The sequence below is a fragment of the Podarcis gaigeae genome (genome assembly GCF_964106915.1).
Source record: "Podarcis gaigeae genome assembly, chromosome: 2".
In the NCBI taxonomy this organism is placed as follows: Eukaryota; Metazoa; Chordata; class Lepidosauria; order Squamata; family Lacertidae; genus Podarcis; species Podarcis gaigeae.
This window is the reverse complement of record NC_139679.1, coordinates 75,078,365-75,096,117: the sequence shown is the minus strand read 5'-3', so window position 1 is coordinate 75,096,117 and position 17,753 is coordinate 75,078,365. Positions and strand designations below refer to the sequence as shown.

Here is a 17,753-nt window from a genome sequence, read left to right as displayed (position 1 = left end):
CTTCATGTCACATTTGTACACATCTTTGTAATGCAACAAAACACATCAGCAGGGCTTCAATACAATTGTTTACAAATTAAAGACATTTAAAACATCTGAGAACAATCACATATCCTCCCAGCTAATAATCTCAGGGTCTCAAGGAACGGTGTATTTCAGCCATCAAATGGCTCAGTAAGCAAGTAGGTTTTTAAAGTTCTCTTGAATGTTAGTAAAGATGCAGACAGATGCACCTCATTGGGGAGGGCAATGCATTCCACAAATGAGTAAACACTACAGAGGAGGACTTGACATAGATCAATTGCCAACTGAGAGGCATCTAGCAGTGGCAGCACCTACAGGGCATCCCAAATTAGTTGTAGCATGCAAGATGATTAACACAGAATGGGACACTCTTTTAGGTATTTTTTATGGCTGTGTGTGCTTACACTTGAATTGGATCCAGTAGTTCACTGTGGATCTGACAGTAACCAACCTTTTGGGGGATTAGAGATGGCAAGTGAATGGCTAGGTGGGGAGTGTATTTCTAACATGCAATCGACCCTAGTCCATATAGCATTACAGCGTTGCACTGCTGAGGAAACAGAATTGACATTTGCAGAGCAGGCATTCCAAATATGTATGTGCTTTAGCCACTCCTAAGCTTACTAGTTCAAGCTCTGCAGACCTGACAGATTCAACCGGAATCAACCCAGTTGAGAGTGAGAGCAACAGGAAACAACTCAATCTGTATCTTGGAAGTGCTAGCCCTGGTTGAGACAGTTCGGGCAACTTTACAAGCACATGGAACACCTGGAGCATCTTCCCTTGCTCTCATTCATGCTACCTGCTCTGAGATATGATCATCCTGCCCCCAAGCTGGCTAAAGAAAACAGAGCCTTGACAGCTGAAACAAAGCAGGCTATGGTTGTTACAACTTTCTCCTGGGAACACAGAGAGGGTGGGTGGTGGGGGCTCATAGCTCAGGAGCAGAGTGCATGTTTTGCATAAAAAAGGACCCTGGCATCTCCAGTTCAGAAGGCTCTCAGAGAGCAGGGCTGTTTCCTGGCTGAGACCTTGAAGAGGGCACTGCAAGTGAGTGCAGGCACTGGCTAGACGGAGTAACAGAACCATCAGGCTGTATCCAGCAGAGCCATCCCATTAGCACAGGGTAAGAAACCTTAGGCACATGGGCCAACCTTGGCCACCAAGGGATCCAGTTTGGCCCACCTGTCAAAGCAGCCTGCATTATAATGGCATCATGTGATTGATGGGAGGGTTGCACCATTCCCTGTTAAAGTTGGCCCATAGGTTCCCCACTGCTGCATAAGTAAAAAGAATTCTGCCTGAGCAATAGGACTTCTTCTCATTCTCATCTTCCTGCTCCCTCCTCCAAATATGCTTTGGGGGATTGAGGGAACCCCCAGAACAGGATTTGGGGGAGGCAAAAGAGGGAGGAGAGAGAGAAAAAAGTCCTGCTGTGCAAACAGAAGACATTGCACTAAGAAAACTTAGCTGGCTACAACCGATAGTTTTTAACCTGCCATGAGCTGCATTTAATGTTCTGTAAGAGTGGTAGGTTGCTACTTGGGGGGGGGGGCATATATGTTATTTTCATCTCATTTCATTTTTAAAAAATATATACCCAATCTTTTAAGAGAGGTCCCTTCAACATTACAACATTTAAAAGCAAAACATCTCAATCAGTAAAAGCAATAAAGCAACATAAACAACACACCTAAAAAGTTCTTTTAAAAATCACACAGAAGAAAAAAGAACACAAGAGAGAAAAGGAAGCCACACAATGACATCAGAAAATGCTGCAAACTTCTAATAAAGACACCAGTACATAGTCAACTGCCTAATGTGCTTTGGCAAAGTGAACATAAGAAAAGCCCTGCTGGATCAGACTAAAGCTGGATCTTAGCCAGCCTTCTGCTCCCACAGTGGCCTACCTGGTGCTTATGGGAACCCCAAAAGCTGGACATGAGCACAACAGCACTCTCTGCTCCTGCAGTTCGTATTCACCATATTGCCTTTAATACTGGAAGTGATTATAGTAGCCTTTGATAGCGAAAAGGGGCAGAGAGGCCAAATAAAAATCAGCAGCAAGTTTTACACCTAGGCTTGCTCAGGTGAATTCAGTGGAGTTTCCAATTGTTTAGCTGATCCCTGCAGCTGTGCTTTAGCAATAACTACTTTATGCAGTTATTATCAAGAGATAATGTTCACTGTCATGCTGTAAAAAGCTTCACCTGCTGATTTCTGCACAAGCAGCTGCTGTTAAGGGCGCAAGACCAAAGCTGGCTGGTTTTTCCTTCCTATTCAGTTGGCAGTTCTGCTGGATTTTCATGTACATTTGGCATGTGTTATATGTGCTGCATTTCATAAATGAGTGTTCCTGGAAATGATCTGTTCAAATGTGTGCTACATACATAGCAAGAGATAGCACACAGAGGAGAAAATACGGATGCTGACATGTATGCAACTTTGCCCCCATTTCTCCACGACCACCTATATTACTTCATTCTCACAAGCTTCCTGTTCTTGATCCCTAGGACACTTACACACTTTGACAACCCAGCCAGGCATTGCTTCCCACCCAATGCCAAGATCCCTCACCTGCCATCCCTGTTCTTACATCTTCTCTTACTCAACTCAGGAAATAAGTCATGATCAAAGCTCTTCAATGGATTCTATCATCTGCCACCTCTCTGAAGAATGTGGAACTCAGTCCAAAGAATCTCCATGTGGCAACTGGGAGCCAATAAAGTACCCAGCAAACAAAAAAGTGCACATGGGACCATCCCAGCCTGGACTACTGAGACACACAGAGAGAGCTGTTAGCATGTTCTAGAGGATAAAATGTTGGATTGGTGTCACGTATGAAAACAAAGAAGTACTTCTAAGCCTCTCCTGTACTTATTGTGGTACAGGTGAAGGACCAACACACAGCAAAAAAATACTGGCCAAGGTTGTGTGTTCACATTCTCATTGTTAACCAACTTAAGCTGGAAACACGTATACACACAGCGCTTCCAGACTGCCATTATTTTCAGGTATGATACAACATCTTCTAACCTCCTCACAAGCATTTCAGAATGAATGCTCCTTAAAACCACCCCTGTTGCCTGATTCCCCTGCAAACAAATCACTATGAACGAAACAGGTCTTCTGAAAGCGCCCATACACACAGAAGCTTCAGGTGTGGAGGCAGACTTGGCTTTCTTTGGAAAAACAGGGTTCAAAACCTAATTCTTCCCTCGACTGCCTGGCCCATGGATGCGACTCGCTCGAGCCGCACTTTCTCAGCCTCCATTGCTCATCTGTAAAATGGGAACATTAAAGTCCCACCTCCAAAGATGATTTGGAGGCCAAATAAGAAAAGAAAGCGAGCATCAAATATGATTTTTTTTTCAAAGGGGGGGAATGCTTTCTACTGAGTGAGGTGATAATCATAAGCTTACCTTTAGATGAGAGGCGAAGTCGAGGCACGCTGCCCTTCGTGGCACCGCAGCTGGCAAAGGGGTTGCAGATGAGCCACCACCAGGTCGCCAGGCCAGCCAACATGTATCCGCCTTTCATGGTCCCTCGCTTTGGCTCTCGCAGAGAGGCAGCCGCTCCTTCCCGTCAGTTCAGACGGGTTGGCACCCTGACCCCGCTTCTCCCGTCGCGACAGGGACGCCTCTCAGTGCGCCGCCGCCGGCCTGCTAGAAGTGGCGGCTCCCGCAGCGCGCGCTCTCTCCCTCTACACACTGAACGAGCGCGACGCGCCCTCAGGAGTTCGAGCCGGCCGCGCGTCTCCTGCAAAAGTTTTATACAGGCAGGGCTCCACCCAGCTTCTCAGCAAGGCGATCGCCAGAGACCCAGAGAGCTGAGGCGGGGAAAGGACGCGGGAGGGAGGCGCGGCCCGCCTTCAAGGACTTCCCGCCAGCCGCACGCGCCTGAGGCGACTAAGCTGCCCCACCGAGCGAGGCACCCCTCAGGGTGTGGATGTATTTGTGCATGTGTTACATTTCTCCTCAGTGCTGCCCACTCTCTCCTTCCGCTGAGACGGAAAAGCAACTGCCAAGTTAAATGACTCCCTGCTGTAGCTCCACGCTGACTGACTCCTGTCCATTCTCACGAAAGGGGGATGGAGTTGATCCCTGGAATTGGGTTTGGGGATCTAATCTCCTGTAATATTTCCCTACTACACCCTCCTCTCCATGCCTGCAACGGTTTTTCCATCCCAAAGAATGCACTCCCCACACCCGTTCCCCCATCTGAAAAATAAATATATTGATTCCCCACTCTAGCCAAATGGACACAGTCCAGCAGTGTCTCTCAGGTTCTCCTTGCTGCCAGATGTGTCCATTTGAACTGCCCCCGTTACCTGCTCCTTTTTGTTTCTCGCACTGATCTCATTTTACGCACATTCTGAGCTGGCGCTGGCGCCTGTTCCAGATAAAACGGAGCAGAGAAATGGGATGCCTAAGAGTGGCTTGCTCTTTAAAAAAACATATTGATACCCATTTTTGAGTCTGACCAGCCTGGTCACCACAGCAAAGTAACAGAATGGAAGAACATGGAGCCACTACCAAGGCTGCCTGACTCATACGTTGACCACAAGTTGGCCTTATTTCCAAGTAAATATGCATCGGCCAATGAAGGCTGGTCCATCTGAGCAGATGGGGCACTGCCCCACCATCTCAGACGGGCCCCACCTGCCTGCAATTTACATGTGTGTAGCATCAAGGAGGAGGATGGGGGCAAAACTGCCTTCTTCCCCATCAGCCCCAATGGGCACCAGTCGCCACTTTGCATAGGATGAAACTGCATGGTGTAAACTACCTTGAACACGCATTAATTTTTTTAAAAGGAAGTGACTGTGGAGAAATGATGAACAGCAGGTCCAGTGGCCCATGCAGACTATCATCCTCTTTCTGACACTGGCCAAGCCCAGACGCTTAAAGATTTTGTAACAGCATGGGTTTCTAACAGAAGACTCCATTCCAGCATCTTCTTCATTATTTCCTTCAGCCTCTAAAAGCATTAGCTCATGGAAAGCAACAACAAAGAAACCCTGAGCTTCTTGCCTATTAGCCACAGATACTACATTTGCTTTCATCTATTGAGTTGGTATCCTATCCTTTCTCCCAAAGGAACCCAAGTCTATTGACTTAGTTATACCAAAGATCAGGGAAGGTACCACTAGGCCAAGAGGATGCCAGTGTGGTTAACAAGCAGTGCCAAGGAAGGCGTTAGAGGCAAGAAGGCTTCCTTCAGGAAACTGAAGCCTTGCCTGTAAATGGTCTGGACTTACCAGTAAGCGTTAGGCTGTGAGGTGGCCAGGTTTGCTGATGTCACCATATTGTTCAGGGTGGTAAGAACAAAAAGGAACTGTGAGGTGCTCAAAAGTATTACTCAAAACCAGGCTAATGAGCATTAGAATGGCAAATGCAACTCAGTAGAAACAAGCATGAAGTGATGCACATTTGAGCAAAATAAATAAGTAAATTTCTAATTTCACATGTATGCTTATGGAGTCAAAATTATACTTGCATACAGTATTGGTGATGACTGTTCAGGAAAGACATATTGAAGCCATGATGGACAATTCAATGAAAATTTCAGCCCAGTGTGTGGCAGCTATGAAAAAACATAAATTCAACGTTAGGAATAATTAGAAAAGGGTTTGAGAATGAAACTGACAGTATCATCATGCCATTGGACAGATGTACATGCAACTAAATTTGGAATACTGTACTGTATACCAGAGCTTTTCCAAACTTTTCATGTTGGTGACACACTTTTTAGACATGCATCATTTCACGACACAGTAATTCAGTCTTACTAGCAAACAGGAGGTTAAGCTAACCCCTTTCCAGCCCCAGTAGGAGTGCTAGGAGTGTTCACGCAACACACCTACACACTGCAGCTGACACACTAACATGTCACGACACACAGTTTGGAAAGCTCTGCTGTATACAGTTCTGGTTGCCTCCCCTTAAAAAAGATACTGTAGAGCTGGAAAAGGTTCAGAAAAGGACAATCAAAATGGTCAAGGGGCTGGAACAATTCCACCCCAAGTAAAGACTGAAACATTTTGGGCTTTCTTTTTAGTTTAGAAAAAATGACAAGTACCGGTAACTGGAAAATGTTACAGTTACAGATGTGTATAAAATTGTTCATGGTGGCAGAGCAAGTGAACAGAGACACTTCCCACCCTGCTTTCATAATGATAGAACCTGGCGTCATTCAGTGAAGCTGAAAGTTGAAAGAGTCAGGAAAGACAAAAGGAAGTACTTATTCACACTGCGCATATTTAAACCATGGAAATCACTAACACAAGATGTGCCAATGGCCATCAACTTGGATGGCTTTGAAAGCAGTTTAAATAAGTTCATGGATGATAAGTCTGTCAATGGCTACTACCGGTAACTTACGGACTTCCTGATTGGCTGCTATGAGAACAGGATACTGGACCAAGATGGGCTCTTCTTATGGTCTTGAGACATTTTGGTTCTGTGAACACAGGGAGTTATACAAAATGTTTTTGAGCCACAGTGCATCTTTGAAATTATTCATCTGGTTATAACAAAGAGCATTTTCAACTATGTGGCTTTAAGAGAGTTTGATTGAATATGCTTCTAATACTTTTGCTGGCATTAAACTTTAAGTGGCCAGAATGCCCACTCAGATTAAAGCATTCTCTGTTCTGCATTACCGGTAGTCACACATTCACATTAATAGCAAGGAAAGTTCAGGGTTCACTTGCGCAAATTGTCTAAGGATTCTTCCATTGTACTTCTTAGTTTCCTGTATATTCATCATACAGCTTGAGGGATATCTACAACTGCCTGGGTTAGTATAGAATAGGTCTTTTGTGCTGTTAGAAATGTTTTGGTTTGTGTGTGTGTGTTTTTTTTTCTTTTAGAAGGAAGAATTTTGGAAGGTATGTGCCTTAATGCTGCAATGACATAAGAAACTACACCCCCAGAGATTGTCCGTGTCGCATAACTGCTATAGCCAAAAAAAATCTTGACCCCCTATTGAATCTGGTCACCCCAGAACAAAACTCCCTGCCCACCCGGTTCTTTTATTCCATTTGTCAGAGAACATGGCTGCAATCCTATGCACCCTTTCCTAGGGGCAAACCCTGTTTAATACAGTGGGACTTACTTCTGAGTAAACATGCCAATCTGATATAGCAGTGGGACTGGTTAATTTATTGCAATCTACAAAGCCCTTTGCTGCCATTTGGGGGAGGGAGAAAAGAGACAATACTTACCATTGTTTCAAGTTACTATAAATATCATTAGACACCATGTGGTACTAAGATAAAATTTGGACTTGGGCCCCATGTTAACATTCATGGGTCCAACATCTGCACTGCCAGGCTCCAAATAAGAATGAAATTAGAAGGGCTACACCAGAACAATGTTGAGAAAAAAGGCCAGCCAGTTTTAAAGTTGCCTGAGGAAATCCATTGCACTTTCTATTCTGGTGGGACGGGGGGATGGACAAGGGAAGAAAAGTTTTAAATAAGACTTCGGAATTGTTGGAAAAGTTCAGGTCATCTCTTTATAATTGTGGAATATATTAAAAACTTTTTTTGCCAAGACATATTTTCTCTTTGACCCTAGTTCAGTTTCAGCAAGAATACGGAGAACCAGTGTGATGCGGTGGTTAAGAATATTAGTAAGACTGGGGAGATCCAGGTCCATAACCCCACTCAAGTCTAGAGCTCACTGGGTGGCCTGAAGCAGTCATTAGCTCTCAGCTAACTTACCATATAGGGACGTGGGTGGCGATGTGGGTTAAATCACAGAGCCTAGGACTTGCCGATCAGAAGGTCAGCGGTTCGAATCCCTGTGATGGGGTGAGCTCCCATTGCTGGTAAACGGCATTTCCGTGCACTGCTCTGGTTCGCCAGAAGCGGTTTAGTCATGCTGGCCACATGACCACATACACCAGCTCCCTCGGCCAATAAAACGAGATGAGCGCCGCAACCCCAGAGTCAGTCATGACTGGACCTAATGATCAGGGGTCCCTTTACATTTAAACTTACCATATGGCAGGAGTGGGGAGCCACTGACCCTCCAGCAGGGGTGCTAACTTGAATAAAATATTGAGGGTGAAGCAGTTAAGCCCTGCCCCACATAATCATATGGCACGGCACACACACACCATTTGAATGGCAATGCCCATCAACCTTGGGGGGGGGCAGCCCCCTCAAATACCTTATGGGGGGCAAAGGGACCTCCACCCCTAAGAGTTGATTCCTATGCCCTCCAGCCTGATCCAGTATACCTGAAGGAGCCCAGTATACCTGAAGGAGCATTACCACTCCCATCATTCAGCCTGGACACTGAGAACTAGGCTCTAAGGGCCTTCTGGCGGTTCCCTCACTGCGAGAAGTGAGGTTACAAGGGAACCAGGCAGAGGGCCTTCTCAGTAGAGATGCCCGCCTTGTGGAATGCCTCCCATCAGATGTCAAGGCAATAAACAACTATCTGACTTTTAGAAGACATCTGAAAGCAGCCCTGTTTAGTGAAGCTTTTAATGTTTGATATTTTATTGTGTTTTTAATATTCTGTTGGGAACCGCCCAGAGTGGCTGGAGAAACCCAGCCAGATGGGTGGGGTAGAAATAATAAATTATTATTATTGTTTGTTTGTTTGTTTGTTTATTATCATTGTCATCGTCATCCAGCTCACTAAGTCTTCCCTGGTAGCTCACTAGTCCACCAAGACAATTTAGTGCCCTACCTAACAAAACAAAACAAAATGTAGATCCAGTTAAACCTCTGATGAGTGGGGAAGAGCCAATGCTCATTTTGTGGTACTAGGCTGGGCACAGAGGCTGACATAATCCTCCACCAGGTGGGAATATGGACTGCCCTTGTCCCTGTTCATCTCATTAATCATCTGATGAGCAGTGGGACAGACAATGCTTCCTCTGTCTTTGAGTGTGTGCGCGTGCGCACGCACACACGCATTGGAATGTTGGCTCACTTTGGCCACACCCTCTTTTGTCTTGGCCCCACCCTCTGTTGGCTTGCACCTCCTGAGGGATTGGCCAAGAGCAAATATGGCCCATAGGCTGAAAGGGGTTAGCCACCTTACAGAGTACCTGTGAGATGAAATGGGCAAGACAGATCCATCTACATCAACCTGAACTCCCTGCAAGAAGGGTCAGATTTTAACTGCAATTGTGTGTATGTGTGTGTGTGTATAATTTTTAAAATGAAAGAAGGGTTGGCCTGTGTCTCAAATGATAACTTGAGATGTTCATGCAAGCACTAGGAGCCAAGCATAAATTCTCTGTTCTGCGTTACATAGATGTTAGGAGACATAGATGCTTTAAAGGAAGGAAAAGGCTTTAAACAGATGTCAGGACCAGGCGAGGGAATACTGGAGGTCCAGCATGCAATCAATTACAGCATGTCATAGAGGAGGGAGTGCTAATTGAATTCAATTAGTTCGGGGCTTGCCCCAGGATCCCCAAGGAAGAGTTTAGGAAGGAGAGAGAGGTAAAGGATTTGTATTCCAGACAGGAGGAGCAATAGAGAGGCATCAAAGCTTGTGGAAAGGGGGAGACCTTAGCCATGTTAACAACTGCACAGCTTCAGTGTGTGCCAGTAGCCCTTGGCCTTCTAGAAAAGGAGCAAGCTGTATGCTTTTGCAGTGAACAGTCCGATAATTAACATATTTGTACTTGTCAAATAAACACAAACAGGCTGTCCTGGAGTAAGTGTATGAAAATGAGTCGAAAGAGGAAACTTCCTGTCTGCCAATATAGCTAGTAAATGTTCCCAGTAAAGGCTCTGGCAGATAACTTTTACTTTATATTCCCTGGCCAAGATTAAACAGTAAGTGAATGAGGAAAACAACTGTGTGATCTTGCTGGTACTTAACCAAGATCTGGTGGGATAAATCTTGATGTTTAATTTTATACGTCTACAACATCTGTATGCTGCTTTTCTACTGTTCGCTGGCCCTCATGGCTGCATACAGCCAATAAAATACAAGTTGTTGTTGTTGTTGTTGTTGTTGTTGTTGTTGTTGTTGTTGTTGGGCAGCTGTGTTAGTCTCCTGCAGCAAAAGCAACAAAGAATCTTGTGGCACCTTAATAGCCAGCACTTTTATTATAGCATAAAGTTTCATGGATTAGAGTCGACTTCTTAAGATGGATGAAGTGTTGTTCTAAGACTTAGGACCTAAGTTGACAGGTATATATATCCATAGGGTTGTAAGGGGTTGGGGGCAAATTGTAAGCAGCGAGGTCAGCTTACCAAAGCCAGAATGTTTGCATTACCTCCAACACTGCTTTGTGAATAGTCCACTGTACCAATTCTGCATACATTTAAAATTTAACATAATTGTCCAGGTCTGTAATTTTGGCATTTCATTTCCCTCTGACCTCACTGCGTGCAGACTCCCCAACCACACACACACATACCTGTCAGCTTAGGATAACACATCATGCATCTGATGAAGTGGACCCTAGTTCACAAAAGCTTGTGCCGTGTGACTCTGATGTTTATCCTTAATTCTGTTCCTTCTGTCTCTGCCTCAAGCACATTTACTCAGTGGTAAGGGACGCAGGTGGCGCTGTGGGTTAAAGCCTCAGCGCCTAGGACTTGCCGATCGAAAGGTCGGTGGTTCGAATCCCTGCGGCGGGGTGCGCTCCCGCTGCTCGGTCCCAGCGCCTGCCAACCTAGCAGTTCGAAAGCACCTCTGGGTGCAAGTAGATTAATAGGGACCGCTTATCAGCGGGAAGGTAAACGGCGTTTCCCTGTGCGGCTCTGGCTCACCAGAGCAGCGATGTCACGCTGGCCACGTGACCCGGAAGTGTCTCCGGACAGCGCTGGCCCCTGGCCTCTTAAGTGAGATGGGCGCACAACCCCAGAGTCTGTCAAGACTGGCCCGTATGGGCAGGGGTACCTTTACCTTTACCTTTTAAGTTCTACTCAAGTCAATGGAGTAAGGTGGGGTGGGATTTAAGAGTACAATCTAAACCCCTGTCCAACAGCAGTGGAGCTCGATGGAGCAGTGAGGCCATTGCAATATCCACAGCTCCACCATTCATATTGGAAGGAGGAGAGGAGGAGAGGAGAATAAAAAACACCTCTATGGTTGTGGAAGCTCTCAGGTTGGTGCATTATGCAGCAACAGCCAAATGGAAATAATGCACTACTGGCACTTCCTTGGGGCAAGAGAAACTACCGTATTTTTCGCTCTGTAAGACGCACCAGACCACAAGACGCACCTAGTTTTTGGAGGAGGAAAACAAGAAAGAAAAAAAATTATGAATCTCAGAAGCCAGAACAGCAAGAGGGATCGCTGCACAGTGAAAGCAGCGATCCCTTTTGCTGTTCTGGCTTCTGGGATAGCTGCGCAGCCTGCATTCGCTCTATAAGACGCACACACATTTCCCCTTACTTTTTAGGAGGGAAAAAGTGAGTCTTATAGAGCAAAAAAATACGGTATTTATTGTGTCTCAAATGTACATAAAGATGTAGTGGCATCGATGCCGATACTTCTCAGAGAAGAATACTCTTTTTATAAAAAAAATTGTGAACTGGCCTGAGCTCTTTGGATGAAGGGTGGTATATAAATTTTATTTAATAAACAACAACAACAATAAAAGACCAGGCTCACAAAATAAATAAAAAACAAAGACCATAAAACCTAAAAGAGTTTTCACAGTCCAAAGGGATACCCAAGTACTTCTTTAAAAAGAAGGGAATGTTGTATTTAACACCAGTTGCCTTTGCTCAAGTCAATACCAATTTGCATAGCTAAGGGGCAGTGTGTTGCAGCAGATGATTATGTGCAAATGACATAAAGGGCCAACTCCTTTGAATCTGACCCCTCAGAATCACATGGAACTGTGGAGCCCAAACTTTTTCCTCTACCACAGACCCCTTGAAAAGTGCTTAATTATTTTTCTGCCTGCTGTAGCAACTGTAATATGCTGTGCTATATGTTGTACAATTTTTTATTCTCTTTTGATTGCCTCTTTTATTTCTTATATACTGTATTGTATTAAAATACCATATAAAAAATAAAAGCAGCAATACAATTACAATTCAAATCAATGGAATAGATATCCCACCTCCTCTCTTCAGCCACAAATCTATGGTCATTTTGCAGGCCACCAGAACAAAGCTTGCTGATCAAAGTTTGGGAACCTCTGGCATGGAACATTTTGTAACAGGCTCTTCCTGTTGGACTAGATGTCATACAAGACCACCTTCAACTATATGATCCTAGGCCATTAAAATCTCTGCTGTAGTATGAAGTGTCACGTCTACACCCCAAAATGCTACATCCCCTGCTGATTGACAGACATACCCTATGCCTGGAACACACCCCATCTCTCACCCCCTCACACCCAGATGCTTGACTATCCTTTCCAATCTCTCTCTCTCTCTCTCTCTCTCTCTCTCTCTCTCTCTCTCTCTCTCTTCCAGTGTTTGGTTCCTTTGCCCACCACCGTCTTGTCTATTTTTCTGTATTTTGTGCTAACTGGTGATATTGATCCAAACCTAAACCAGTATTCCCAGGACTGTTGTCAAGCACCGTCCTCGTCTGCCTCCATTTTTCTTTTGTGTTAAGCTATTGACATGTTTCCGTGCGCTCTGGTTTCTGTCACGCTGTTCCGTTGCGCCAGAAACAGTTTAGTCATGCTGGCCACATGACCCAGAATCTGTTTGTGGACAAACGCTGGCTCCCTCAGCCTGAAAGCAAAATGAGCACCCCATAGTTGCCTTTGACTGGACTTAACCGCCATGGTGTCCTTTACCTTTACCTTATAGGGTACATGACACTATAGGTCTCTCCAGTCTGGTGTTTGGTTGTGGGTGTCTTCTGCAACATGTTCTTGACACAATAACTGCACATTAGTGGTGGATTTGTTCAGCTTTGGTTTGCTCTGCTTCCTAATGCTACTAGATTGCTGCTGTCCGGAGAAAACAAAAAAATAAAAATAAACCAATAGATCTGTGATATAAACAATTACAGGTTTTCAGCAGGGAATTACGGGATATGAACCGATTGGAAATGAAGTAGGGTGACCACCCCAGAACTTCTGGAAGTTCAAACAATATTGAAAGTGGGACCGTGTTTGGCAACTCCGGTATAATCATGTGCAGAAATCATCATGAATGTGCAATAAAAATTACGATGGAAGGGGCCCCACGTTTTGTGTGGTATCTAGCACACCATTGGTGCGAAATGAATGCTAACACATAGTGAGAATTTTAGGGTCACAAATTTAAGATGTTTTGCATACTAAAAATGATCCTCATCCAGAACTTCCCTGTTGTTGTTGTTATTGTCGTTTAGTCGTGTCCGACTCTTCGTGACCCCATGGACCAGAGCACGCCAGACACTCCTGTCTTCCACTGCCTCCCGCAGTTTGGTCAAACTCATGCTGGTAGCTTCGAGAACACTATCCAACCATCTCGTCCTCTGTCATCTCCTTCTCCTTGTGCCCTCCATCCTTCCCAACATCAGGGTCTTTTCCAGGGAGTCTTCTCTTCTCATGAGGTGGCCAAAGTATTGGAGCCTCAGAACTCCCCTATCAGCCCTAAATTAATCTAAACAATGCTGTCCCCTCACCTCAAGCTTCTTCCTCACATTCTCCCTCTGTTCATTTTGTGCCATCCTGTGGGACTCTGATGATCACAGAACTGGCCACCAACAGGCCTAAAGAGATCAGTCTCCCTTTTAATCAATCACATAGTATCACTAACACAGAGACAGCCCTGATATCCTGGCTCCCATTCTACTCAGCTGGCTCTTCTTACATCCTGCCATTCACCTCCTTTTTTTCACACTTTTTTTTCTAACTTGGTCTCTCCATGAATTGTTTATTTTCCATTCTAGCTTATGTGCATATTCTTGGCCAAGCTCTTAACCCTCATCCCACAAATCCTTTTAATAAAGGCAGCATTAGTTAGCAATAACCAGCTGAATCTGAATCCCTGCCAAGCTCTGCGAATCCCATATAATCCTCCTCCCTCCCTACATTTGCTTTGAGCACCGAACTCCATTGCTCACATAAAGCTGTATATGACCTCATCCAGGTTGCCCAGACCCATGCCACAACAACATCACCAAGGAGGATCATATTTCTCCTGGGATATAGAAAATATATGACCTTTGTCCCTCTCCCCTTTGGGGCATTTGATGGGTTCCCTTAATTAAGCAGGCTCCTGTCATCAGCACCCTGTGCCATCATTCTTTCAAACTAATTTTCTCTTCTAAAGCATTTCTGGGACAGAGGGGGGGATAGGAGTTGCTCAAGCAACTGAGCTCCTCTTCACAGAAGCAAAGAAAGAAAAATTAAATGTGTGAGTGTGGCATTGGGAGAGATCTCAAGCCAATTCATTCTAGGCAAAAATCAGTCTGATGGTGCTACAACAAATGATGAGCAGAAACTCAAAACCCGCCTGCCCCCTTTATGTGGGTGGGACAGGAATATGTATCCCTCTCCAGCAGGATTCTCCCAAAAAAAAAAAAAACTTCAAAAAGAGAGCACAATCCAGCGATATTTATTCACCACTAAGTCCCATGGAGAAAATCAGTGGAGCTTCAGTTATCTGTGTGACTGTGTGACTAGGGCTACAATCCTGTGTTCCTTTATGTAGGAGAAAATCCAGTTGAACATAATGGAACCTGCTTGCACGTTGTTTATGTGGTAGTTAGACTTCAGCTGTGCACACACTATACCTTCAATATAGATTTGAAGCACATTATTTCCCTTAAATAATTCTGGGTGCTATAGTTTGTTTGGGGTTTCTGGGAATTGTAACTCTGTGAAGGGGGAACTCCAGTGCTCCAAATTCTTTGATGGAAAATGTGCTTTGCTTCAAAGGCATAGTGTATTATTGAGCATTCATTCTGATTTGTGTAGGGGGTGGTTTTATGACAACGAGCATTCATCCTGATTTGCTTGCAGGGTGTTGTATCCATTAATCACCTGTTCACCTCACATTTCTCTATGCATTTGCCCATCACCTTTCCACCTTTTTTTTAGTGGGCACATGCTAGGGCCACAGATCACTTTAATCTACTTTAATAGCAAACCTAAAGTTCAGGTATGCACTTGAACTCCTCCCACAAAATAGTCTGGAGCGACCTTCTCAACCTTGGGTCCCCAGATGTTGTTGGACTACAACACCCATCATCCCTAGCTAGCAGAACCAGTGGGTGATGGGTGTTGTAGTCGAACAACATCTGAGGACACAAGGTTGAGAAAGGCTGGTCTGGAGGTACACTTACTTCCAAGTAAGAATGCATAATTTCTTGAATTATGGCCAGGAATGTCAGAGTCATTCTTTCCACTGGACTAAAACCATCCACTTAAGTTTCTTGCCTTCCCAGGAAGGTAAAAATGTTCCCTCCAAGCTCATTTGTCAGTTACTGTATTGAATGGATGGGTTTCTTGGAAGGCACAAGCACTGATAATGCGATCCTGGTCTGGGGAAGTCATTCTGAACAAGTTCTCTGGAGTGCAGATAGTAAAATATTTGTCAGGAGGAGTCTGGTGTGCTCTGAATTTGTTGAATGTTGGGGCCTGAATCCAACCATTCCTTTTCAGTCTGCACAATGTGCATAAGCAGATTTTCTCAAGTATGTTGTAAGCCTTCACTGCTCTTTCCTCCCAGGGAAACTGGCCTTAGAAAGGTCTAAATTCTAAGAGCTTGAGGAAGTGGGAGAGGAAAACACTAGTAATTAACCAAAGTGCTCTAGCAGGAATGCAATATCATGCCTGGAATGTCTTCTTAAAAAGCTGGTGTGCCTGCCAAAATCTGGTTACTCTCACCACCAAATAACCACAGACTGCTTCCCTGGTCTTTAATTCAAGACATTTGAATTTCCAGCTCAGAGAGTCTGGCTTCTAGAAAGACAGAGGTCTTGGTGCCTCCGATTTCAGACATCAACTTTGCCTGTATCCTATTATCTACTCTACAAAAAATTGTGCTGAATGCTGCAGGACAACAGTAGCTCTGAGGAAACTGTAGAAACAATGAAAAGATTGATGGTGGTAAAAGGGATATAAGATGTTTTCTGTTCCACTCTGCATTTGTCACATGTAGCAATGTGTCTATTCTGCTGCAGTTCACCTTACACCAGTGGTTTTCAACCAGTGTGCCGTGGCACCCTGGGGTGACTTGATTGATGGTCAGGGGTGCCACGGGCAACATTGGCCTCCGTCTCCCTTTCCTTCCCTCCCTCCTCTGATGCCCTCTTGTATTTCTGCCTCCCAAAGGCTTGCACAGCTGTTTGTTGCAGCAGCCCTGGCTACAAGCTCCCCAGGCGAATGGTCAATGTGAGAGAAGTGGGTGTGGCTTGGCCTCCTGGGCCAAATGGAAGGTCTTATTAAGCCTATGCGTTAGAGGTTCCCCACTGCTGTTCTAGAGAGATGCTTATCCAGCCTTCCCCGAACACAGATTTTTCCTAAGCAGACTTCAGTTGAATGCCAAGTGGAGGAGAATATGGTCAGAGAAACAAGCCAGGAAAGACTTGGGTAAGCAGCTGGCACAATAATTGGCTGTAGCAGTGGAGCAGCCACACCAAGTCAGCTTTCACAAACTCCCTGCAGTAGAATTACTTCATAACTACCCAATGCTAGACCAATTCAGTTCATTTATAGCAAAGTGAGGCTTGATGCTCTTACACAAAACCATATCTTGTTTTCCATTTACTATACAGCTGTTAACATGCAACATGAGATCAATTGTTGATTGCACTGAGGAACTCACAATGAAGTTTGTTTTCTAGACAATAACTTTTTAATCTGTTTGACTCTTGCTAGAAAAAGAAAAAGCCAATCTCAGAGACTGACAATTCAAGACATCCTGAGTCGCCTATTTGAAAATCTTGCATACTACAACTAACATTTATATCTGTTAATAAATAGAATTAGAAATAAATAAAAGGAAATCAACTTTTATATAGTTCCTGACAGGGGTTCCTGGTACTTACCCGAGGTTTGTGTTTCCTTTTGGAAATGTGGCACAGTGGAGGCTGTGTTGTCTTTATGATATGTGGCTTATTTGCACATATATACAACCTGAGCCTGAAATGGAGGGCTTCACAGCATTAACGCCCCCAAAGGGTCTTGTTTCTCCCATAGCCACAGCCAGTGGCGTAGCGTGGGGGGTGCAGGGGGGGCCAGCCACACCGGGCGCAACATCTGGGGGTTAGGGTTAGGGGGCGCAAATTCATGGGTTAGGGGGCGCAAATCCACAGGTTAGGGGGCACAAATTACTTGCCTTGCCCCGGGTGCTGACAACCCACGCTACGCCACTGGCCACAGCCTTGGATTCAGAGATCCAGCATAGCGCTCTCTCTCTCTCTCTCTCTCTCTGTGCTGCTTTTCTTCTAGGTCACATTACTCTAAACTCTAAACTCAGGATTTGTCTTTCTAACTACCTCTGAGGAGAGCCCCCACCCATTTTTCATCCTGCACAGAGTCCCCTATCCTTAGTTCTCTTAATGGCCCATCACCCAAGCAATCACCTCAACACAGGAAGCTAGTCTGGCATATATATATATATATATATATATATATGCTTTCGTAGATTTTCACGGGTACAGGAATGCAGGTTTTGGTGTCCTCGGGTGTCTTCCCGTGTAAAAGTTGGGGTGTCTAGGCGACGTTTCGACGAGGTCTCACTCGTCATCTTCAGGCTGGTGCTTTCGGCTTCTTGTCAAGAAGCCGAAAGCACCAGCCTGAAGATGACGAGTGAGACCTCGTCGAAACGTCGCCTA

The 17,753-nt window shown here is 44.9% G+C and overlaps 1 protein-coding gene across 2 annotated transcripts in view; it reads right to left on the bottom strand.

Moving 5' to 3' along the window:
- SEMA3G (semaphorin 3G) overlaps positions 1-3,963 on the bottom strand; it is a 75,259-nt gene extending 71,296 nt beyond the window's left edge. Inside the window, exon 1 of one of the 2 annotated variants that reach the window (XM_083726563.1) lies at positions 3,447-3,963. In XM_083726563.1, the coding sequence (XP_083582689.1) occupies positions 3,447-3,564 (118 nt within the window). In that variant the 5' untranslated portion in view covers positions 3,565-3,963. The remainder of the gene's footprint in view (positions 1-3,446) is intronic. The other variant, XM_083726564.1, reaches the window with a different exon arrangement.
- Positions 3,964-17,753: the final 13,790 nt, after the last annotated feature.